The 26490-nt window shown below is 43.5% G+C and overlaps 1 protein-coding gene across 1 annotated transcript; it reads left to right on the top strand.

Annotated features, from left to right (window-relative positions):
- The first annotated feature begins 1904 nt into the window (after positions 1-1904).
- LOC135572871 (cytidine monophosphate-N-acetylneuraminic acid hydroxylase-like) lies at positions 1905-25684 on the top strand. Its single transcript, XM_065021418.1, has 14 exons — positions 1905-2138; positions 2372-2463; positions 4838-4947; positions 5754-5944; positions 9927-10007; positions 16005-16071; positions 16172-16253; positions 17169-17306; positions 17593-17728; positions 17875-18015; positions 18417-18591; positions 19479-19595; positions 24386-24501; positions 24880-25684. The coding sequence occupies exons 1-14, from the start codon at positions 1933-1935 to the stop codon at positions 25046-25048; spliced, it is 1821 nt and encodes a 606-aa protein (XP_064877490.1). The 5' UTR covers positions 1905-1932; the 3' UTR covers positions 25049-25684.
- Positions 25685-26490: the final 806 nt, after the last annotated feature.

The raw sequence follows: 26490 nt of genomic DNA, 5'->3' as shown, positions 1-26490 counted from the left end.
TTGTCTAAAATGTAGGTTCAGGTCTCTCGCTCTTTCTCTCTATCATATTTTAAACAACTTGTAGAAAATACACTTTATGACACTGTCATAAAGAATTATGACCATCCTGTGTCACTTTACTTGGACTAAGAAAATACACTTTGACACTGTCAAGAAGCATTATGGCCATCATAATCATATAAATCAGAAAGGCCAATCACATACATGCCCTTATACCAGTCATCTGTCAAAAAGAGGGTGTCTTGTCCTGCTCCTGCTCTTGCATTCATCCCAGTCATCAGAAACAGAGCATTGGGGTAAGTGCAAGTCTGACATCATTTTGTGCGCAATTACAATGATTATTTAAAATAGTCAATTAAAAAAAAATACTGTTGATACATAGGCTATGGTGTAATGGAATGTTTTGCCTTGTGTGGCCGGTTTTGTGGGTTTTGAAACTCGTATGTGTCATAACCACCCATAAAATATCATAATATATGTCACAACAGGTCTAAACATATGTAACAGTATTATGCAAAAAAAAAAAAAAAAAAAAAAAAAAGTATTAAGCAAGCTGGTCCTGGGGCTCTGTTCACAAACACAAACACACCCTACAGAGCCCCAGGACAACAGCACAATTAGACCCAACCAAATCATGAGAAAACAAAAAGATAATTACTTAACACATTGGAAAGAATTAACAAAAAAAACAGAGCAAACTAGAATGCTATTTGGCCCTACACAGAGAGTACACAGCGGCAGAATACCTGACCACTGTGACTGACCCAAAATTAAGGAAAGCTTTGACTATGTACAGACTCAGTGAGCATAGCCTTGCTATTGAGAAAGGCCGCCGTAGGCAGACATGGCTCTCAAGAGAAGACAGGCTATGTGCTCACTGCCCACAAAATGAGGTGGAAACTGAGCTGCACTTCCTAACCTCCTGCCCAATGTATGACCATATTAGAGAGACATATTTCCCCCAGATTACACAGATCCACAAAGAATTCGAAAACAAATCCAATTTTGAAAAACTCCCATATCTTTTGGGTGAGATTCCACAGTGTGCCATCACAGCAGCAATATTTGTGACCTGTTTCCACGAGAAAAGGGCAACCAGTGAAGAACAAACACCATTGTAAATACAACCCATATTTATGCTTATTCATTTTATCTTGTGTCCTTTAACTATTTGTACATTGTATATATATATATAATATGACATTTGTAATGTCTTTACTGTTTTGAAACTTCTGTATGTGTAATGTTTACTGTTAATTTTTGTTGTTTTTCACTTTATATATTCACTTTGTATGTTGTCTACCTCACTTGCTTTGGCAATGTTAACACATGTTTCCCATGCCAATAAAGCCCTTGAATTGAATTGAATTATGAGCATATTATGACAGGTTATGACAATGAATGACATGGTTATGACCGTGTCATAATGTGTTATGACACTAAGTGTGAAGTAAAGTGTTACGGCATATTCATATATTTCCCCTTTCTGTAATACACGATTTCCAGTGTTTTGTTTGTGATATGAGTTGATGGTCACTAGCCTCGATGCTGTATGTTATGGATTAAACTCACATCTGTTGATAGTGTTTGATGCCAGACTGGAGATGCAAGGACCGAGGACACACTGATTATTATTGTATTGTCTGAACACTGTGATTCTGTAGCAATGTCACTTACTAGTTTGGACTTCCCACTTGCCTCTGGGACTGATGTTTACAGAACAGTTGTCTGCTGATTAGGATATAAGGCCAGTTAGACAGTTTCTCTGGTTCTGTGCTGGAAGTATCTCCCTGATGCAACTTGTAATAAACTGAATAGATTTTTTATTGCCTTTATCGATGACTTCTGTTCGGTTCACCTGTAAATTCTTCTTACGAGTACCATCCACTTATACTCTACTTTTCTCATCAGCACTTTAATTCCACCACTCAAATGACAGCCCAGTCTTCAAAGACAGTGCTGTCCCTGGACTCTGAGGCGGTGTTCTCACTCAAAGATGGCATCAACTTTAAGAAGAGCCCAGATGATGGCAAGTGCTACATCATATACAAAGAAAATGGAGAGCTGAAGGCCTGCAAGAACCAATGCAAACACCAAGGAGGCCTGTTCATCAAAGACATAGAGGACTTAGATGGAAGGTAAGTAGACTTAAAGGGGAAGTTCAGGACTTTACAACTAAAGATAGTTGGAGTTAGTAGCGGCTGTTTAGAGAATACCGAACCTTGGATTACAGTTTCTCCTGGCCCATAGACTACTTTCAGGCTGAGGAACCATTTAACACCAAGTGGTAAAATCCTGAACTTCTTCCTTAATACCGAGGCTTATATAAAACATATCTATTCCATGGGACTGAAAGGTTTTTCTGATGCAGGACGGTCCGATGTACAAAACACTACTGGAAGCTGAACGTCTCAACTATGCAGTATGTGAACCCTCCTGACAGCTTCACACAGGATGAGCTGGGTAAGTTGAGCTGCCATTTTCTCAACCTGAAAGGTTATTGAATGGCATTTTAAGTCTATTTGCCATTTTAGGTCATATGAAACGGTATGTCTAATCTTTTGTGTTCTCTGACAACTTGTGTATATTTGTACACATTGTGTGATACTGATCATTAAATCAAATGTTATGTCACATGCTTCGTAAACAACAGATGTAGACTAACAGTGAAATGCTTACTTACGGTCCTTCCCAACAATGCAGAGAGAAAATAATAATAACACAAGGAATAAATCCACAGAGTAACGATAACTTGGCTATATAACGTTACACGATGTACCAGTATCGAGTAGATGTGCAGGGGTATGAGGTAGATATGTTCATATAGGTGAGATAAAGTGACTAGGTAACAGGATAGATAATAAACAGTAACAGCAGCATATGTGATGAGTCAAAAGAGTTAGTCCAAAAAGGGTCAATGCACATAGTTAGCCAAGCTACCTGGACTAACTGTTTAGCAGTCTTATGACTTGGAGGTAGAAGCTGTTAAGCGTCCTGTGGGTTGAGTGCCCAGCTCCAGCTGTCCAGTCCTTTAGCCATCTAACAATGACATGAGGAACACAATGTAAATAATAAGTCAGATGTTTAATATGTCTATGTACAGTTCAAGTCGGAGGTTTACATATACTTAGTGGAGTAATTAGAACTCGTTTTTCAACCATCCACAAACTTCTAGTTAACAAACTATAGTTTTGGCAAGTCAATTAGGACATCTACCTTGTGCATGACACATGTAATCTTTCCAACAATTGTTTACAGACAGATTATTTCACAATTAATTCACTGTATCACAATTCCAGTGGGTCAGACATTTACATACACTAAGTTGACTGTCCCTTTAAACAGTTTGGAAAATTCCAGAAAATGATGTCATGGCTTTAGAAGCTACTGATAGGCTAATTGACATCATTTGAGTCAATTGGAGGTGCACCTGTGGATGTATTTCAAGGCCTACCTTCAAACTCAGTGCGATGTTGCTTGACATCATGGGAAAATCAAAAGAAATCAGCCAAGAACTCAAAACCATTTTTTATAGACCTCCACAAGTCTGGTTCATCCTTGGGAGCAATTTCCTAACGCCTGAAGGTACCACGTTCATCTGTACAAACAATAGTACGCAAGTATAAACACCATGGGACCATGCAGCCGTCATACTGCTCAGGAAAATGATCTATATCCACAGTAAAATCAGTCCTATATCAACATAACCTGAAAGGCTGCTCGCCAAGGAAGAAGCCACTGCTCCAAAACTGCCATAAAAAATCCAGACTACGGTTTGCAACTGCACATGGGGACAAAATATCGTACTTTTTGGAGACATGTCCTCTTGTCTGATGCAACAAAAATAGAACTGTTTGGCCATAATGACCATCGTTATGTTTGGAGGAAAAAGGGGGAGGCTTGCAAGCTGAAGAACACCATCCCAACCGTGAAGCACGGGTGGCAGCATCAGGTTGTGTGGGTGTGTTGCTGCAGGAGAGACTGGTGCACTTCACAAATAGATGGCATCATGAGGGAGGACAATTATGTGAATATATTGAAGCTACATCTCAAGACATCAGTCAGGAAGTTAAAGCTTGGTCGCAAATGGATCTTGCAAATGGACAATGACCCCAAGCATACTTCCAAAGTTGTGGAAAAATGGCTTAAGGAGAACAAAGTTAAGGTATTTGAGTGGCCATCACAAAGCCCGGACCTCAATCCTGCAGAAAATTTGTGGGCAGAACTGAAAAAGCGTGTGCGAGCAAGGAGGCCTACAAACCTGACTCGGTTACACCAACTGTGTCAGGAGAAATGGGCCAAAATTCACCCAACTTATTGTGGGAAGCTTGTGGAAGGCTACCCAAAACGTTTTACCCAAGTTAAACCATTTAAAGGCAATGCTACCAAATAGTAATTGAGTGTATGTCACGATCATCGTTGTCATCATACTCAGACCAAAGCGCAGCGTGGAATCGGTTCGACATCTCTTAATTATCAGAGAACCGAACAAAAAAAACAAAGAATAAATGACACGTGAAGCTCAAGCAGTGCTCACAGGCAACTACACAGAAACAAGATCCCACAAAACACAGTGGGGAAATGGCTGCCTAAATATGATCCCCAATCAGAGACAACAATAAACAGCTGCCTCTGATTGGGAACCATACCAGGCCAACAAACAAAAAACTACCTAGATTACCCACCATAGTCACACCCCGACCTAACCAACAGAGAATAAAAAGGCTCTCTATGGTCAGGGTGTGACAGTGTATGTAAACTTTCGACTTCAACTTAAGATAATCAAATAAAAGTAATGAAATTATTAATCCCAAGAGGCTTGATTTTGCTAACGCAGACATCGTGATGACAGACGAGGGTGGTCTTCAGCTCGTGGAGGTGATCGTCTGGGACCCCTGGTTGGCAGACCCCCAGGATCCACAGGAACTGCAGGAGGGAGAGGTGACTGTGAGTACAGCTCGTCACACACACCCACGGCTGGACAGATCTGAGGCCTTTCCCAGTGGGCAAAACTGGTTGCAATTACATTATGACATCTTACATGACGTCATGGTCAGGATGTATACTGGTTTTGTTAAGGTCAGAAAAACATGTCTTGATCTGGTTGTGATCTTGGTATCGTCATGAAAAAGATGTCTTCACCAGGCTGGTTGAAACTAATCTGGAACACATTCCCATGTTTAGTCAAACATTGATGACAAGAACACAAACACTAGCTATGATCCAAGGCTAGTTAGTAATTACCCGGAGTGAATCAAATATGAGCCTTAAAATGATAACCGAGAGTTGTGTGTCTACACAATCTTCTACTCATTTTGATCTCATCACCACTTTTATAATGTGAGATCTGCGGGTGTGTTCTCACCTAAAAGGCTTCAGTGCCAAACTTAAGCCTGGGACACAAGGGGGATGGGCAAAGGTTGAAAGATATCACCAACCGCCATCTAAGATTCTAGATGACGTATCGGGATAGACCTCCGATCACAGCCGTGCCCAACAACAGTGCAGGACACATTGCTGGGACTCTGAGTGACAGTTGGTCACAGATGACTTTTTGACCATCTCCCCTGTGTTCATTTAATTTCCAGAGACACACAGACAGTCCCAACACCGACACCTCTGAGATTTTCCCCATATGGCCGACAGGCTATTTATATCAATGTGATTGGTCAACAGCGCCGCACGCAAATCTAAAGAGAGCACGTCAGGCGACAAGATTCTCCGCTCCAAACTCAACCTTCATGTTCCTCCAGGTGACCTACCTCACCCATGCATGTATGGAGCTCCAGTTAGGGGGGAAGAAGATGATATTCGACCCCTGGCTGATGGGTCCGGCCTTCGCCAGGGGCTGGTGGCTGCTCCATGAGCCCCCTGCTGACTCCATGGAGAGGCTGTGCATGGCCGACCTCATCTACATCAGCCACATGCACTCCGACCACCTCAGGTATGTAGAGATGGTTCCTGTATGGAGTATGGTACAGATATGTAGAGATGGTACCTGAATGGAGTATGGTACAGGTATGTAGATATGGTACCTGAATGGAGTATGGTACAGGTATGTAGAGATGGTACAGATATGTGGAGATGGTACCTGTATGGTACAGGCATGTAGAGCTGGTACCTGTATGGAGTATGGTACAGGTATGTAGAGATGGTACCTGTATGGTACAGGTATGTAGAGATGGTACCTGAATGGAGTATGGTACAGGAATGTAGAGATGGTACCTGAATGGAGTATGGTACAGGAATGTAGATGGTACCTGAATGGAGTATGGTACCTGAATGGAGTATGGTACAGATATGTAGAGATGGTATCTGTAAGGTACATGTATGTAGAGATGGTACCTGGATGGAGTATGGTACAGATATGTAGAGATGGTACAGGTATGTAGAGATGGTACCTGAATGGAGTATGGTACAGGAATGTAGATGGTACCTGAATGGAGTATGGTACAGGTATGTAGAGATGGTATCTGTAAGGTACAGGTATGTAGAGATGGTATCTGTAAGGTACAGGTATGTAGAGATGGTACCTGAATGGAGTATGGTACAGGTATGTAGAGATGGTACCTGAATGGAGTATGGTACAGGAATGTAGATGGTACCTGAATGGAGTATGGTACCTGAATGGAGTATGGTACAGATATGTAGAGATGGTATCTGTAAGGTACATGTATGTAGAGATGGTACCTGAATGGAGTATGGTACAGATATGTAGAGATGGTACAGGTATGTAGAGATGGTACCTGAATAGAGTATGGTACAGGAATGTAGATGGTACCTGAATGGAGTATGGTACCTGAATGGAGTATGGTACAGATATGTAGAGATGGTATCTGTAAGGTACAGGTATGTAGAGATGGTACCTGAATGGAGTATGGTACAGATATGTAGAGATGGTACCTGAATGGAGTATGGTACAGATATGTAGAGATGGTACAGATATGTAGAGATGGTACAGATATGTAGAGATGGTACAGGTATGTAGAGATGGTACCTGAATGGAGTATGGTACAGGTATGTAGAGATGGTACCTGAACGGAGTATGGTACAGATATGTAGAGATGGTACCTGTATAGAGTATGGTACAGGCATGTAGAGATGGTACCTGTATGGAGTATGGTACAGGCATGTAGAGATGGTACCTGTATGGAGTATGGTACAGTCATGTAGAGATGGTACCTGTATGGAGTATGGTACAGTCATGTAGAGATGGTACCTGTATGGTACAGGCATGTAGAGATGGTACCTGTATAGAGTATGGTACAGGCATGTAGAGATGGTACCTGTATGGAGTATGGTACAGGCATGTAGAGATGGTACCTGTATAGAGTATGGTACAGGCATGTAGAGATGGTACCTGTATGGAGTATGGTACAGGCATGTAGAGATGGTACCTGTATGGAGTATGGTACAGGCATGTAGAGATGGTACCTGTATGGTACAGGCATGTAGAGATGGTACCTGTATGGTACAGGCATGTAGAGATGGTACCTGTATGGTACAGGCATGTAGAGATGGTACCTGTATGGTACAGGCATGTAGAGATGGTACCTGTATGGAGTATGGTACAGGCATGTAGAGATGGTACCTGTATGGAGTATGGTACAGGCATGTAGAGATGGTACCTGTATGGAGTATGGTACAGGCATGTAGAGATGGTACCTGTATGGAGTATGGTACAGGCATGTAGAGATGGTACCTGTATGGTACAGGCATGTAGAGATGGTACCTGTATGGAGTATGGTACAGGCATGTAGAGGTGGTACCTGTATGGAGTATGGTACAGGCATGTAGAGATGGTACCTGTATGGTACAGGCATGTAGAGATGGTACCTGTATGGTACAGGCATGTAGAGATGGTACCTGTATGGTACAGGCATGTAGAGATGGTACCTGTATGGTACAGGCATGTAGAGATGGTACCTGTATGGAGTATGGTACAGGCATGTAGAGATGGTACCTGTATGGTACAGGCATGTAGAGATGGTACCTGTATGGAGTATGGTACAGGCATGTAGAGATGGTACCTGTATGGTACAGGCATGTAGAGATGGTACCTGTATGGAGTATGGTACAGGCATGTAGAGATGGTACCTGTATGGTACAGGCATGTAGAGATGGTACAGGCATGTAGAGATGGTACAGGTATGTAGAGATGGTACCAGTATGGTACAGGTATGTAGAGATGGTACCTGTATGGTACAGGCATGTAGAGATGGTACCTGTATGGTACAGGCATGTAGAGATGGTACCTGTATGGAGTATGGTACAGGCATGTAGAGATGGTACCTGTATGGTACAGGCATGTAGAGATGGTACCTGTATGGTACAGGCATGTAGAGATGGTACCTGTATGGTACAGGCATGTAGAGATGGTACCTGTATGGTACAGGCATGTAGAGATGGTACCTGTATGGTACAGGCATGTAGAGATGGTACCTGTATGGTACAGGCATGTAGAGATGGTACCTGTATGGTACAGGCATGTAGAGATGGTACCTGTATGGTACAGGCATGTAGAGATGGTACCTGTATGGAGTATGGTACAGGCATGTAGAGATGGTACCTGTATGGAGTATGGTACAGGTATGTAGAGATGGTACCTGTATGGTACAGTCATGTAGAGATGGTACCTGTATGGTACAGGCATGTAGAGATGGTGCCTGTATGGTACAGGCATGTAGAGATGGTACCTGTATGGAGTATGGTACAGGCATGTAGAGATGGTACCTGTATGGAGTATGGTACAGGCATGTAGAGATGGTACCTGTATGGTACAGGCATGTAGAGATGGTACCTGTATGGTACAGGCATGTAGAGATGGTACCTGTATGGTACAGGCATGTAGAGATGGTACCTGTATGGAGTATGGTACAGTCATGTAGAGATGGTACCTGTATGGTACAGGCATGTAGAGATGGTACCTGTATGGTACAGTCATGTAGAGATGGTACCTGTATGGTACAGGCATGTAGAGATGGTACCTGTATGGTACAGGCATGTAGAGATGGTACCTGTATGGTACAGGCATGTAGAGATGGTACCTGTATGGAGTATGGTACAGGCATGTAGAGATGGTACCTGTATGGTACAGGCATGTAGAGATGGTACCTGTATGGTACAGGCATGTAGAGATGGTACCTGTATGGTACAGGCATGTAGAGGTGGTACCTGTATGGTACAGTCATGTAGAGATGGTACCATGTAGAGATGGTACCTGTATGGTACAGGCATGTAGAGATGGTACCTGTATGGTACAGGCATGTAGAGATGGTACCATGTAGAGATGGTACCTGTATGGTACAGGCATGTAGAGATGGTACCTGTATGGTACAGGCATGTAGAGATGGTACCGGTATGGAGTATGGTACAGGCATGTAGAGGTGGTACCTGTATGGTACAGGCATGTAGAGATGGTACCTGTATGGCAGAATGAAATGGATTGATATGGGACGATGGGCTCAGTGAAACTGGAAGGGAATGGATTGAACGTATCAAACACATACTATTCCAAACATTACAATGAGCCCATCCTCTGCAATCTCCACCCACCAGCCACGACTGATTTCAATGTATTTATCATTTCAGTCCCACTTTAACGAAGTTTAAAGGCATTTTATAGCATACATGAAGTTTCTGAAGCACTACGCAAATGCTTCACAGATAGTCTATAAGTGTGTGTCATATTCTATAAATGGTGTATAAACATACATAGTTTATACACCATTTATAGAATATGACACACACTTATAGACTATATGTTTATACACCATTTATAGAGTATGAGATCGATGATATGTGACGCATTTATGTAAGCTATATTGAGCCTTTATAAGTTGTACTTAGTTTAAAGTGGGACCCTAATTTAAATTCCGTAAGTAAGCAGAAATGTTGATTTCAATTCCTGAAAAATGTATTTTCAGCTACCCAACCTTAAAATCCCTCTCTGCGACGAGACCCGATGTTCCTATTTATGTTGGCGACACATCAAGGCCAGTGTTCTGGTAAGGGTTATCTATCTACAATTGAACCCAGAAGTTTACATACACTTAGGTTGGAGTCATTAAAACTAGTTTTTCAACCACTCCACAAATTTCTTTTTAAACTATAGTTTTGGCAAGTCAGTTAGGACATCTACTTTGCATGACACAAGTCATTTTTCCAGCAATTGTTTACAGACAGATTATTTCACTTATAGCTCACTGTATCACAAGTCCAGTGGGTCAGAAGTTTATATACACTAAGTTGACTGTGCCTTTAAACAGCTTGGAAAATTCCAGAAAATGATGGCATGGCTTTAGAAGCTTCTGATAGGCTAATTGACATCATTTGAGTCAATTGTAGGTGTACCTGTGGATGTATTTCAAGGCCTACCTTCAAATTCAGTGCCTTTTTGCTTGACATCATGGGAAAATCAAAAGAAATCAGCCAAGACCTCAGAAAAGAAATTGTAGACCTCAAGTTAGGTTCATACCTGGGAGCAATTTCCAAACGCCTGAAGGTACCATCTCTCCTGCGTCTACTTCCGGGTTGGAGCGAGCAGTCGCATCCGCACTTCGGTCTGCACTTCGGTCTGCAGGTAGTATAACTTTTCATTACATTTCATTACATTTCATTATAGTACAACGGTTTGATTTGTCTAATCTTAGCAATTTCTTCTTAGCTAGCTACATAGCCGTCTTTGTATCAAAGATAATTGCGTAATTATCGTATTTCGTCGTCCTAACGTATCTGCCCAGCAGCTAGCCAGCTAGCTAACGCCCACCGTCTACATAGCTAGCTACATAGCCGTCTCTGTATCAAAGATAATTGTGTAGATAAGTGTGTAGTCTAGAGCGATTTTCTAGGTTACCTAGCCAGCTATTGTCGTTCTTTTAACGCAACGTAACGTAATCAACACTGCTAGCTAGCTAGCCAGCTAGCCCCTGAATCAACAACGCAGCCAGCTATTTGTCATCCTTAACGTAGGAGACACTGCTAGCTAGCTAACAGCTAGCCAACGTCTACCGATTAGAACTCAACAACCCGGTCGCATTCCGCCTCGCTCCACAGGTAGTATCACATTTTCATTTCATTTCATTACAGTACAACGGTTTGATTTGTTTGATCGTAGCTAGCTACATAGCCGTCTCTGTATCAAAGATAATTGTGTAGTCTAGAGCGATTTTCTAGGTTACCTAGCCAGCTATTGTCGTTCTTTTAACGCAACGTAACGTAATCAACAACGCAGCCACTGCCAGCTAGTCTACAAAGTCAACAACGCAGCCACTGCCACCTAGCCTACTTCAGCAGTACTGTATCATTTTTAATCATTTTAGTCAATAAGATTCTTGCTACGTAAGCTCAACTTTCTGAACATTCGAGACGTGTAGTCCACTTGTCATTCCAATCTCCTTTGCATTAGCGTAGCCTCTTCTGTAGCCTGTCAACTATGTGTCTGTCTATCCCTGTTCTCTCCTCTCTGCACAGACCATACAAACGCTCCACACCGCGTGGCCGCGCCACCTAATCTGGTGGTCCCAGCGAGCACGACCCACGTGGAGTTCCAGGTCTCCGGTAGCCTCTGGAACTGCCGATCTGCGGCCAACAAGGCAGAGTTCATCTCAGCCTATGCCTCCCTCCAGTCCCTCGACTTCTTGGCACTGACGGAAACATGGATCACCACAGATAACACTGCTACTCCTACTGCTCTCTCTTCGCCGCCCACGTGTTCTCGCACACCCCGAGAGCTTCTGGTCAGCGGGGTGGTGGCACCGGGATCCTCATCTCTCCCAAGTGGTCATTCTCTCTTTCTCCCCTTACCCATCTGTCTATCGCCTCCTTTGAATTCCATGCTGTCACAGTTACCAGCCCTTTCAAGCTTAACATCCTTATCATTTATCGCCCTCCAGGTTCCCTCGGAGAGTTCATCAATGAGCTTGATGCCTTGATAAGCTCCTTTCCTGAGGACGGCTCACCTCTCACAGTTCTGGGCGACTTTAACCTCCCCACGTCTACCTTTGACTCATTCCTCTCTGCCTCCTTCTTTCCACTACTTTTGACCTCTCCCTCTCACCTTCCCCCCCTACTCACAAGGCAGGCAATACGCTCGACCTCATCTTTACTAGATGCTGTTCTTCCACTAACCTCATTGCAACTCCCCTCCAAGTCTCCGACCACTACCTTGTATCCTTTTCCCTCTCGCTCTCATCCAACACTTCCCACACTGCCCCTACTCGGATGGTATCGCGCCGTCCCAACCTTCGCTCTCTCTCCCCCGCTACTCTCTCCTCTTCCATCCTATCATCTCTTCCCTCTGCTCAAACCTTCTCCAACCTATCTCCTGATTCTGCCTCCTCAACCCTCCTCTCCTCCCTTTCTGCATCCTTTGACTCTCTATGTCCCCTATCCTCCAGGCCGGCTCGGTCCTCCCCTCCCGCTCCGTGGCTCGACGACTCATTGCGAGCTCACAGAACAGGGCTCCGGGCAGCCGAGCGGAAATGGAGGAAAACTCGCCTCCCTGCGGACCTGGCATCCTTTCACTCCCTCCTCTCTACATTTTCCTCTTCTGTCGCTGCTGCTAAAGCCACTTTCTACCACTCTAAATTCCAAGCATCTGCCTCTAACCCTAGGAAGCTCTTTGCCACCTTCTCCTCCCTCCTGAATCCCCCCTCCCCCTCCCCCTCCTCCCTCTCTGCAGATGACTTCGTCAACCATTTTGAAAAGAAGGTCGACGACATCCGATCCTCGTTTGCTAAGTCAAACGACACCGCTGGTTCTGCTCACACTGCCCTACCCTGTGCTCTGACCTCTTTCTCCCTCTCTCTCCAGATGAAATCTCGTGTCTTGTGACGGCCGGCCGCCCAACAACCTGCCCGCTTGACCCTATTCCCTCCTCTCTTCTCCAGACCATTTCCGGAGACCTTCTCCCTTACCTCACCTCGCTCATCAACTCATCCCTGACCGCTGGCTACGTCCCTTCCGTCTTCAAGAGAGCGAGAGTTGCACCCCTTCTGAAAAAACCTACACTCGATCCCTCCGATGTCAACAACTACAGACCAGTATCCCTTCTTTCTTTTCTCTCCAAAACCCTTGAACGTGCCGTCCTTGGCCAGCTCTCCCCTATCTCTCTCAGAATGACCTTCTTGATCCAAATCAGTCAGGTTTCAAGACTAGTCATTCAACTGAGACTGCTCTTCTCTGTATCACGGAGGCGCTCCGCACTGCTAAAGCTAACTCTCTCTCCTCTGCTCTCATCCTTCTAGACCTATCGGCTGCCTTCGATACTGTGAACCATCAGATCCTCCTCTCCACCCTCTCCGAGTTGGGCATCTCCGGCGCGGCCCACGCTTGGATTGCGTCCTACCTGACAGGTCGCTCCTACCAGGTGGCGTGGCGAGAATCCGTCTCCTCACCACGTGCTCTCACCACTGGTGTCCCCAGGGCTCTGTTCTAGGCCCTCTCCTATTCTCGCTATACACCAAGTCACTTGGCTCTGTCATAACCTCACATGGTCTCTCCTATCATTGCTATGCAGACGACACACAATTAATCTTCTCCTTTCCCCTTCTGATGACCAGGTGGCGAATCGCATCTCTGCATGTCTGGCAGACATATCAGTGTGGATGACGGATCACCACCTCAAGCTGAACCTCGGCAAGACGGAGCTGCTCTTCCTCCCGGGGAAGGACTGCCCGTTCCATGATCTCGCCATCACGGTTGACAACTCCACTGTGTCCTCCTCCCAGAGCGCTAAGAACCTTGGCGTGATCCTGGACAACACCCTGTCGTTCTCAACTAACATCAAGGCGGTGGCCCGTTCCTGTAGGTTCATGCTCTACAACATCCGCAGAGTACGACCCTGCCTCACACAGGAAGCGGCGCAGGTCCTAATCCAGGCACTTGTCATCTCCCGTCTGGATTACTGCAACTCGCTGTTGGCTGGGCTCCCTGCCTGTGCCATTAAACCCCTACAACTCATCCAGAACGCCGCAGCCCGTCTGGTGTTCAACCTTCCCAAGTTCTCTCACGTCACCCCGCTCCTCCGCTCTCTCCACTGGCTTCCAGTTGAAGCTCGCATCCGCTACAAGACCATGGTGCTTGCCTACGGAGCTGTGAGGGGAACGGCACCTCAGTACCTCCAGGCTCTGATCAGGCCCTACACCCAAACAAGGGCACTGCGTTCATCCACCTCTGGCCTGCTCGCCTCCCTACCACTGAGGAAGTACAGTTCCCGCTCAGCCCAGTCAAAACTGTTCGCTGCTCTGGCCCCCCAATGGTGGAACAAACTCCCTCACGACGCCAGGACAGCGGAGTCAATCACCACCTTCCGGAGACACCTGAAACCCCACCTCTTTAAGGAATACCTAGGATAGGATAAAGTAATCCTTCTCACCCCCCCTTAAAATATTTAGATGCACTATTGTAAAGTGGCTGCTCCACTGGATGTCATAAGGTGAATGCACCAATTTGTAAGTCGCTCTGGATAAGAGCGTCTGCTAAATGACTTAAATGTAAAATGTAAATGTAAATGAAAGTACCATGTTCATCTGTACAAACAATATTACGCAATTATAAACACCATGGGACCACGCAGCCGTCATACCGCTCAGGAAGGAGAAGCATTTTGTCTCAATCCTAGAACAAAAGTAAAGGACCTTGTGAAGATGTTGGAGGAAACCGGTACAAAAGTATCTGTATCCACAGTTAAACGAGTCCTATATCAACATGAGTTGAAAGGCCTCTCAGCAAGTAAGAAGCCACTGCTCCAAAACCGCCAAAAGCCAGACTACGGTTTGCAACTGCACATTGGGACAAAGATCGTACTTTTTGGTGAAATGTCCTCTGATCTGATGGAACAAAAATGGAACTGTTTGGCCATAATGACCATCGTTATTTTTGGAGGAAAAAGGGGGAGGCTTGCAAGCTGAAGAAAACCATCCCAACCGTGATGAATGGGGGTGGCAGCATCATGTGGGGGGGGGGGGGTGCTTTGCTGCAGGAGGGACTGGTGCACTTTACAAAATAGATGGCATCATGAGAGGGGAAATTATTTTGAAGCAGCATCTCAAGCCATGTTAAAGCTTGGTTGCAAATCGGTCTTCCAAATGGACAATGACGTCAAGCATACTTCCAAAGTTGTGGCAAAATGGCTTAAGGACAACAAAGTAAAGTTATTGGAGTGGCCATCACAAAGCCCTGACCTCAATCCTATAGGAAATGTGTGGGCAGAACTGAAAAAGCGTGTGCGAGCAAGGAGGCCTGCAAACCTGACTCAGTTACACCAGCTCTGTCAGGAGGAATGGACCAAATATTCACCCAACTTATTGTGGAAGGCTACCCGACATGTTTGACCCTGTCACACCCTGACCATAGAGAGCCATCGGTTCTCTATGGGGTAATAGGTCACAGCATGACTAGGGGGGGTTTTCTAGTTATTATAGTTCTATGTTGGTGTGTGAGTATGGTTCCCAATTGGAGGCAGCTGAATATCGTTGCCTCTAATTGGGGATCATACTTAGTGTGTCCCTTTTCCCACCTGCGTTGGGGGATATTGTTGTGTTTGAGTGCCATTGTGAGCTACACGTTTCACTAATAAAATGTGGAACTCTACTCACGCTGCGCCTTGGTCCACTTATTTAGACAACGATCGTGACAGACCCAAGTTATTAAACAATTTGAAGGTAGTGCTACCAAATGCTAATTGAGTGTATGTAAACATCTGACCCACTGGGAATGTGACGAAATAAATAAAAGCTGAAATCATTCTCTCTCCTATTATTCTGACATTTCACATTCTTAAAATAAAGTGGTGATCCTAACTGACCTAAAACAGAGATTTTTTTACTGGGATTAAATGTCAGGAATTGTGGAAACTGAGTTTAAATGTATTTGGCTAAGGTGTATGTGAACTTCCAACTTCAACTGTATATGTCACTCATTAACATGGTTTAACAACCATAAAACAAATGAGGGTGTCACCTTTATGGGTTTATACTGTCCTCATTTGAATCATGTTACAGGATGCTGGAGAAAAAGCAGGTGCAGCTGACAAATATCAACGTCGTTCCCTTTGGCATTTGGCAAAACGTAAGCATAAACAGCTCACTTTGCATGAACAGTTTATACGATAAAGGAACCTCTGTCAAAAGGCTCTTATTTAATGCCCTTCTCCTGTTATCTCCGTCAGATTGATGAGCACCTCAGATTCATGATTCTGAAGGATGAAGTGCACCCTGAATTGGACACCTGTATCATTGTTGAATATAAAGGTAGTCATCATGTCCTTTCTAAGAGCACATGGTGCTAGCTTCGCAAGAGCCCTGGGTTCAATTTCTGCAGTCACAGGAAGTCACTTTTCATAAAAGGGTCTGCTAGGTGGTGTTTACACCGAGTGTACGAAACATTAGGAACACCTTCCTAATATTGAATTGCACCCCCCTTTGCCGTCAGAACAACCTCAATTGGACTCTATTGGCATGGACTACAAGGTATTGAAAGTGTTCCACAGGGATGCTGGCCCATGTTGACTCCAAAGCTTCCCACAGTTGTGTCAAGTTAGATGGCTTTCTTTTGGGTGGTGAACCATTCTTGATACACACGGGAAACTGTTGGGCATGAAAAACCCAGCAGCGCTGCAGTATTTGACACACTCAATGCAGTTCTTGACACACTCAAACCGGTGTGCCTGGTACCTACTACCATACCCCCTTCCAAGGAACTTAAATATTTTGTCTTGCCCAATCACCCTCTGAATGACACGCATACACAATCCATGTCTCAAGGGTTAAAAATCCTCCTTTAACCTGTCTCCTCCCCTTCATCTACACTGATTGGAGTGGATTTAAATAAGTGATCATACCCTTCACCTGGATTCACCTGGTCAGTCTATTTCACGGAAAGAGCATGTGTTCCTAATGTTTTGTCCAGTCAGTGTACAAACATTCTGACTTTCATCCCACTTTATCCACCTACAGATTATACATCCATATAAAGATGGGCTCCATCAGGATAATTAAGACTCATTATTTGATTGAACATGCACATCCTGTCTGATTCAGGTCCTTGTCAGTTCAGTAGTAAAAGTATATGCCAGTGCCACCTGGTAGGCATACGATGCACCTTAAAGCCTTCTCTCAACCTTATCTCATTTGACGGGTGCATCTGATCCTGGTTCTCCCACCCAGGTCATATGATCCTCAACACGGTGGACTGCACCAGGCCAAACTACGGCCGACTGCCCCACAATGTAGACCTGATGATGAGCGACTTTGCTGGAGGGGCGTCTGGCTTCCCCATGACCTTCAGTGGAGGAAAATACACAGGTGAGGTGGACAGGTATACAGCATCCAAATGTATAGCCGGACAAATAACAGAGAAATGAATTGCTCCCTTGGGTTTTCCTGGCTATTGACTGCAGATGGAGTGAATCTCAATTGTATTTCCTCTCTCCTTAACTCCTCCTCAAAGCACATCGGAACAGATATGAGGTTACTTCCCTCGGATGTTCTCCTCCAATGCATTTTGAGGAGGAGGCAAGGGGAGAGGAAGCGAGGAATCAAGGAAACAACTGAGGTTCACTCATTGACTAGTGTCGATTTCACCCTGCAGAGAGCTGGAAAGCCGATTTCATCAAGAATGAAAGGAAGAAGCTCATGAACTACAAGGCCCAGCTGGTAAAATCCTTGCAGCCCAAGATCTACTGCCCGTTTGCCGGTTACTTTGTCGAAGCACATCCCTCAGACAGGTATTACAAAATGTTTACTATTTTGTGTACAAATTCCATTCTAGGTTCAGGTTAGGTTTTGACCCCTCTTATTGCTTCAATTGCAGTCACTCAATATAAGTTGCATCCCAAATTGACATTGACAACTGACATAAGTTAACTGACAGGTACATTAAGGAAACGAACAGGAAAAACAAAGCGGAGGAGCTCAATGCCCTGATCAAGAAGAGCGCTCCAGGCATAACAACCTGGACACCCAAGCCAGGCGCTGTGCTCGATCTGGCCCTGGCTCTGATGAGCCCCAGCCGGTAGGATTGCTCATCAATCAGCAAATTGTGTGTGTGTCCATGTCTGTCATATCAGTCCATACTCCATAGAAATGCCAACAATGATCAATATTTACAAATCACATTTTAGTGTTTGTTTCCCTCTGTTGTCAATACCATTATTACCTCACTTCCCTACATTGTTAACCACTATTACATCACTTCCCTACATTGTCTACCATTATTACATCACTTTCCTACATTATCTACCATTATTGCATCACTTCCTTACATTGTCTGCCATTATTATCTCACTTCCCTACATTGTCTACCATTATGTTCTCTTTCTACATTGTTTCTTCCTGCATCATTTAATTCCTTTTTAATGTTGTAACACAGGTAAAATGCACTGTAAATCATGTATGATTTGACTATAACCACAGGAAAGCCATCACCGACCCTCCATCCGGGACAAACATCTATAAGGACAGTTGGGACTTTGATTTGTACGTGGATGAACTGAACAGGGCCATCACCGCTGAGATATTTAAACATAAAAGCTGGATCCAATTTTATTACATCTGGGCAGGGTTTAAAAACTACAATCTAGTTGTCCGGGTAAATATTGCAGTCCATATAAAAGTCCTCACAGCTCTTAGTGCTCTACTGCACATCTACAAGCTGACTCCTGGGGTGGATTCATTAGTCGCAGACTGTTGAAAAACGTTTTTCAACAGAAACCGAATACTGTTTACTCTTGGAACCAAACGGAAGCCTGAATTTGTCCAATAGAAACTTGTTTTCATTGCAAAATGTTTTTTGTTTGGATTAAACTTTTTTGCAACAGTCTGCAATTTAGGAATACACTCCTGGTTACTCCTGACTCGCATTCAGTAGGCAGTAAAACATGCAAGGAACATTTTAAATACTATTGGACAATCTCCATTTTAAAACGTTTCTAGGTTTTGTACCGACTGAACGCGAACCCTTCCATTCACTTCCTCTCTGCAGATTTCTGGAATGTTTAAAACATGTGCGGATGCTCTCACAGACACAGACTAAGCCTATTCCTGAATTTAAAAAAAATAAAAGCTCAATGGAGAATCTTTATCTAATTTTTGGGGGGTTCTAGGACTAGGCTTAATTTATGTCCAGGAAACTGCCCTTGGAACAGCTGATTTTGGCTGCTTGGATAGCCAGATGGGCAGGCTTGACACTTTAGGGACTATGACCCTTGGTTCCATTGTGCCAGGCATGTTCAATCAATTTGAAAAATAAAAATACATTTTTAACCCAAATCTAGTGGGTTCGAGGGTTGTAATTAGAACAAATCTTTTCCAATTCTTCTCATTCTTTTGCTACTTTTAAGATTCTGGTAATTCTTTAGATTCTGGTTATTCATATTCTAGTTATCTGGTATTTATCATAACTGCAGGTCAGTGAATAACGCAAATTGTTTGAATTCTAACTAAACATAGCCTAACTGTTTGTAATATGTATTTAAGGTCATAGAGACAGATGAGGACTTCATTCCGATAGACAATGGCTACAACTATCTGGTGGACTTCATGGATCTGTCCTTCCCTACTCAGAGGCCCACTAGAGAGCACCCTTATGAGGAGGTGAGCATGGCTACAACACCTGCTCACCTATATACTATTAAGTACACTGCACTCAACTTTGTGGAGCAGGAACATAGCATGTTACAAATCTGTCATAAGGGTGGCAGGTAGCCTAACAGTTAAGAGCACTGGGCCAGTTATCGAAAGGTTGCTGGTTCAAATCCCTGAGCTTACTATGTGAAAAATATTTTGATGTTCCCTTGAGCAAGGCACTTACAGTGCATCCTCATCAGTCTACACAATATCCCATATTGACAAAGCAAAAATAGGTTTTTAGATTTATTTTTGCAAATGTAAAGAAATTATAAAATACCTTTTTTACATAAATATTCAGACCATTTGCTCGAAATTAAGCTCAGGTGCATCACCCTGTTTCCATTCATTATCCTTGAGATGTTTCTCCAACTTGACTGGAGTCCACCGGTTGTAAATTCAATTGATTAGACATGATTTGGAAAGGCACAGACCTGTCTATATAAGGTCCCACAGTTGACAGTACATGTCAAACCAAGCCATGAGGTTGAAGGAATTGTCCATAGAGCTCCGAGACAGGATTATGTCGAGGCACAGATCTGGAGATGGGTACCAAAAATGATCTGCAGCATTGAAGTTATCCTAGAACACAGTGGCCTCCCTCATTCTTAAATGGAAGACCTTTGGAACCACCAAGACTCTACCTAGAGCTGGCCGCCTGGCTAAACTGAGGATTCAGGGGAGAAGGGCCTTGGTCAGGGAGGTGACCTAGAACCCGATGGTCACTCTGACAGAACTCCAGAGTTCCTCTGTGGAGATGGGAGAACCTTCCAGAAAGACAACCATCTCGGCAGCACACACACATCAGGCCTTTATTGTAACGTGGCCAGACGGAAGCCCCTCAGTAAAACGCACATGCCAAAAGGCACCTAAAGGACTATCAGACCATGACAAACAGGATTCTCTGGTCTGATGAAACCAAGATTGAACTCTTTGGCCTGAATGCCAAGCGTCACGTCTGGAGGAAACCTGGCTTTTGGACAAATCTCTGAATGTCCTTTAGTGGCCCAGCCAAAGCCCGGACTTAAACCCAAACGAACATCTCTGGAGAGGCCTGAAAACAGCTGTGCAGCTTCGCTCCCCATCCAACCTGACAGAGCTTGAGAGGATCTACAGAAAAGAATGGGAGAAACTCCCCAAATACAGGTGTGCCAAGCTCGTCGTATCATGTCCAAGAAGAATCAAGGCTGTAATCGCTGCCAAAGGTGCTTCAATAAAGTAAAGGGTCTGAATACTAATGTAAATGTGATATATATTTTTTTAAATGCAATACATTTACAAACATTTCTAAAAAGCTTTTTTTGCTTTGTCATTATGGGGTATTGTGTGTAGATGAGAGTTTAAAAAAAATCTATATTAGAATAAGGCTGTAACGTAACAAAATGTCAAGGGGTCTGAATACTTTCCGAATGCGCTGTAACCCTAATTGCTACTGTAAGTCGCTCTGGATAAGAGCGTCTGGTAAAATTGTAAATAAGAATAAACTTTTCCCTTTATTCATGTCATTCTCATGAGGTGAACGCTGTTCACAGACACAAAGAGATGGCAGGCTGCTATGCATAACTTCAGGGGTTTGAATGTGTTGTTGGCAGATGCAAATCTGATGTAAACCTGTTTTCAGTTGAAGATAATTGTTGTTGGATTAAATGCAGTGCTTGATAAGTACAGTGCCTTCAGTATTGGTTTGGGGATGCTTTGCTGGCTCGGGACCTGGACAACTTGCCTTAATAGAAGGAACCATGAATTCTGCTCTTTATCAGAGAATTCTACAGTAGAAAGTCAGGACATCCGTCTGTGAGCTGAAGCTGAAGTGCAGCTGGGTCATACAGCAAGACAATGATACAAAACACACAATCAAGTCTACATGAAAATGGCTAAAAAGCAACAAATTTGAAGTTTTGGAATGGCCTAGTCAAAGTCCAGACCTAATCACAATTGAAATGTTGCAGCAAGACTTGAAACGAGCAGTTCATGCTTGAGAACCCACAAATGTTTCTGTTAAAGCAGTTCTACATGCGAGAGTGGGCCAAAGTTCCTCCACAGCGATGTGAGAGACTGATCAACAACTACAGGAAGAATTTGGTTGCAGTCATTGCAGCTAAAGGTGGCACAACCAGTTATTGAGTGTAACAGGGCAATTACTTTTTTTGCACAGGGGAATTAGGTGTTGCATAACTTTGTTAATTAAATAAATAAAATAAATACCTTTTTGGTATTTCTAAACTTAGCTTCCCTTTATCTAATATTAGGTTTGGTTGAAGATCTGATAACATTCAGAATCAAAAATATGCAAAAATAGAGAATCAGAAAGGGGGCAAATACTTTTTCACGGCACATCGGTAACAGGCTGACCACACCGCTGGCGTCACGGGCGCGATCATTGCAAAATAAATTTCGGAATCTATTATTCAATTGCACCCGCACTGCTCGCACGCGCCAACGAGCGTCTGCTTTGCCAAGGGCTAAAATAGAAGTCAGTTCTATTTCTGATGCAGATCGCAAGTCCTGCCTCTCCCTTCTCCTCATTGGTTTATAGAAGCAGGTACACACGTGCCATCTCCTCATTGGTTATACCGACGTGGGTGACTGAAGACGAATGAGGTCAGTGGCGGTAATGAACCTAATTTATGAAAGTTGCCAATCGCAATATAAAGTCAAGAGAAGAAAAAGCCTGGAAGGATGAGAGAAGACTAGAAACGATTCAGTTGACCGTTTTATGTGTGGATTAATTGGTGGAGTAGAGGACCTTGTGCATTTCAGGTAAAATAACATCAATGTTTATATCCCAGGACAAATTAGCTAGGAACAGCAAGCTAGCTAAATATGACAAATTAGCTAGCAAGTGCAAGCTAGCTAGCTAAATTGCCATAAATGTTTAACGCTGTTTGACCTGTCCCCAAATTAATATAATTGGTTCAGAGTTTGTTTTGATATTTTAACCTGCGTGTCGTGATCACATCTGGTGTGGGGGGACAATATACATTTATACACGATGGCGCACGCGTGCAGCCGGGTTTGGGTTTCGAGTTAGTCTGAGCTTTGCACACCTGGATTGTACAATATTTGCCCATTATTTTGTAATTCGTCAAGCTCTGTCAAATTGGTTGTTGATCATTTCTAGACAGCCATGCCATAGATTTTCAAGCTGATTTAAGTTACTGAGATGTGGTCGTCATTTAAAATAATGTTAAATAATATTATTGCACACAGTGAGTCAATGCAACGTGTGACTTGTTAAGCACATTTTTACTCCTGAACTTATTTAGGCTTGCAATAACAAAGGGGTTGAATACTTATTGATTAATTATTTGTAATTCATTTGTAAACATTTCTAAAAACATAATTCCACTTTGACATTATGGGGTATTGTGTGTAGATCAGTGACACAAAACCTTAATGTAATCCATTTGTAATTCAGGCTGTAACAACAAAATGTGGGAAAAGTCCAGGGGTGTGAATACTTTCTGAAGGCACTGTACACTGCAATCCACTTATGAGAAGGATCAATACAAAATACAACTGGGGCAGAAACATACCATGATACAAATCTGCCATAAGAATAACATTTCCCTGGACTCATGTCATTCTCATAAGAGGTGCACGCTGTACGAGGCACAGACACACAGAGATGGCAGGCTACTGCAAAACTTTAGGGTTTTGAATGTGTTGTGGTTGGCAGACGAGGCACAGACACACAGAGATGGCAGACTACTGCAAAACTTTAGGGTTTTGAATGTGTTGTGGTTGGCAGACGAGGCACAGACACACAGAGATGGCAGGCTACTGCAAAACTTTAGGGTTTTGAATGTGTTGTGGTTGGCAGACGAGGCACAGACACACAGAGATGGCAGACTACTGCAAAACTTTAGGGTTTTGAATGTGTTGTGGTTGGCAGACGAGGCACAGACACACAGAGATGGCAGGCTACTGCAAAACTTTAGGGTTTTGAATGTGTTGTGGTTGGCAGACGAGGCACAGACACACAGAGATGGCAGACTACTGCAAAACTTTAGGGTTTTGAATGTGTTGTGGTTGGCAGACGAGGCACAGACACACAGAGATGGCAGGCTACTGCAAAACTTTAGGGTTTTGAATGTGTTGTGGTTGGCAGACGAGGCACAGACACACAGAGATGGCAGACTACTGCAAAACTTTAGGGTTTTGAATGTGTTGTGGTTGGCAGACGAGGCACAGACACACAGAGATGGCAGACTACTGCAAAACTTTAGGGTTTTGAATGTGTTGTGGTTGGCAGACGAGGCACAGACACACAGAGATGGCAGGCTACTGCAAAACTTTAGGGTTTTGAATGTGTTGTGGTTGGCAGATGAAAATCTGATGCCAAGCTGTTTTCAGTTGAAGATAATTGTTACTGGCTCAGTTCTCACTACTGCCTTAAGTGTAAGTTCCAGGTTACGGAACGGGCACACAGGGCAAAATGTGTAGAATAGCAATACATTCGATTTAACATGGAAAAATGTTCTGTCATATGTGTAGAATAGCATAAATTGAACTATAAAACAGCACATTTTTCTCTCTGCCCCATGGCAAAATGTGTTGAAATGCAAGAAGTTAGCTGTTTAGCTGGTGGTAGGGGCCCCGGGGCCCCAAATGCTGTAGTCCTGCCCGGCTTAAATGCCAACATGCTTTGTAAGGAACCGCCATTTATCTGCAAGTGGATCATTCGTTTGTTTTCCATTTGATGTAACTTGATTGGACTGAGAGATAGACGGTGTACTACTTTCTCTTCTGTAAAGATCAAGAACAGGATCGGAGTCATGAGGCACGTGGTGAAGAATGGCCTTCTTTGGGACGACCTGTATATCGGCTTCCAGAACCGTCTGAGCAGAAAGCCAGACGTCTACCACCACCGGTAAGACCTCGTCTCCTCACCTTCCCTCCTTTGCTTCCTTCCTCCCTTACCAGACATCTACCACCACTGATAAGCCCTCGTTTCCTCACCTTCCCTCCTTTGCTTCCTTCCTCCCTTACTAGACGTCTACCACCACCGGTAAGTCCTCGTCTCCTCACCTTCCTTCCTCCCTTACTAGACGTCTACCACCACCAGTAAGACCTCGTCTCCTCACCTTCCCTCCTTTCCTAACTTACCAGACCCAGGCGTCTACCACTACCAGTAAGCTCTCGTACTGTTATAAAGTCTATTGTATTGCGTTGCTGTACATTAGAGCAACGATTCTCAACTGGTGGGTTGGGACCCTAAATATTTGACCTGTCTTGGTTATTTGTCCAGGTTCTGGAACCACTTCCAGACAGAGTTGCCAGTCACTGGGCCGGACTGGGACTTGTTCCTGCAGCAGGTGCCATCATACCAGAGGTCTGCTGAACCCCAGGGAATCCAAACAGAAAGTGGCTCTGCTTCTACATTGTCTTTGAAAAAAGCAGACTGTACTGTCTCATGAGAACCAAGCTTTGTGCCTGTATCTATTAATGAATAGTAATGAATAAGAGCTGCTCTCCCTGTCACTGTAGGCACCACCAACCTCCGTGTGCAACTGAAACAGGGAAAAAGGGACATGGCTGACAAGATTTAATTTCTAAATTGGTTCAAATAATAGCTTCATTTAGGGTTCATTTTCTAATTGTTTTTTTCATGTAATGGTGAAATCAATTAACATAGCATCTATTGTTGCTTGGCAGGTCTGTATGTAGGGGACTAGTAACAAAAAGTAGGAAAATATATGCACTCACTACTATGTCGCTCTGGTAAGAGCATCTGCTAAATGACTAACATGTAGAATATGAATCAACCTTGTATCATTGATTATCATGTGTATTATTGATTATATGATTTTGGACGTGTGCTGACGATGCATTTGTTATTCGTCCAACGCCTATTAATTGAACATAATTTAGTTTTTCTTTTTTCATAACAAAAATAAAAATAGGTTTGGGTTAAGTTAATGTTAGGTTAAAGTTAGGGTTAAGGGTTTGGTTAAGGTGAAGCCAGTTTTAGATTTTGGCTCGTAAGGCTGTGAATAGGATGCTGGTCAGAGAAATCAGCTTAGTCATTTATGAATGTAATAAGTCTATTGTATTAAGCTGCTGTACACTGTGGCTGAAATAGAATTTGTCAACTTAAAATGTTATGAACTGTTGTGTGATTTCAATGTACCTGACAACCAATGAAGTTCCTCTGGGAGAAATCGAGTTATTCTAAGTTATGAGTAGGGCCCGATACATGGAATGTATAGCTTCTCAGAAGTAACTCAATCCTCCAGAAATTATTTAAAAAACAAAAATACTTTATCTGTTGCATTGATTGATAAGACATGTAAGATACGGTGACAAAGCTACCCAGAGTTACTGTCTGCCTGAAGAGTGAGAAGTTCACAGAACTGACTCAATAGAAGTTCAGAAAAGCACAGCCTTGTTGAAGTCACGCACACACACACTCCAGTAGATTCAAACAGAACTGCTGAATTATCTCGTTCACACACATGAATAAGGGAAGCTAAGCACAATACCACACTTACAGCATTACAGGATCCTAGAGAGACCGTAACTCTCTCTAGCTATCGCTCTAGATAAGTCTCTCCCTGTCTCTTCCTCTCTGTCTCTCACTTTTCAACAATGACATGAAATGACCCTAATCTCCTTTATGAGTTGGATGCCACCATCACCAAGGCTTTCCCACTGTCCACAGACGTCAATTCAACGTCTAGTTTTGATTTACGTTTGAGTTGTCAACTGTCAATTCAACGTGAAATCAACAAAATTTCATTGGATTTAGGTTCAAAGTTGGGTGGAAAAAAGATAATGTGCTTATGTTGACTTCTTGCAAATCCTATCAGTTTTTCAGGTTGATTCAACGACATCACATGGATTTCTTTCCGGTTGAAAT

Source organism: Oncorhynchus nerka, linkage group LG8 (genome assembly GCF_034236695.1).
Source record: "Oncorhynchus nerka isolate Pitt River linkage group LG8, Oner_Uvic_2.0, whole genome shotgun sequence".
In the NCBI taxonomy this organism is placed as follows: domain Eukaryota; kingdom Metazoa; phylum Chordata; class Actinopteri; order Salmoniformes; family Salmonidae; genus Oncorhynchus; species Oncorhynchus nerka.
Note: the sequence above shows the minus strand (reverse complement) of the source record. Positions and strands in the feature narration are given on the sequence as shown.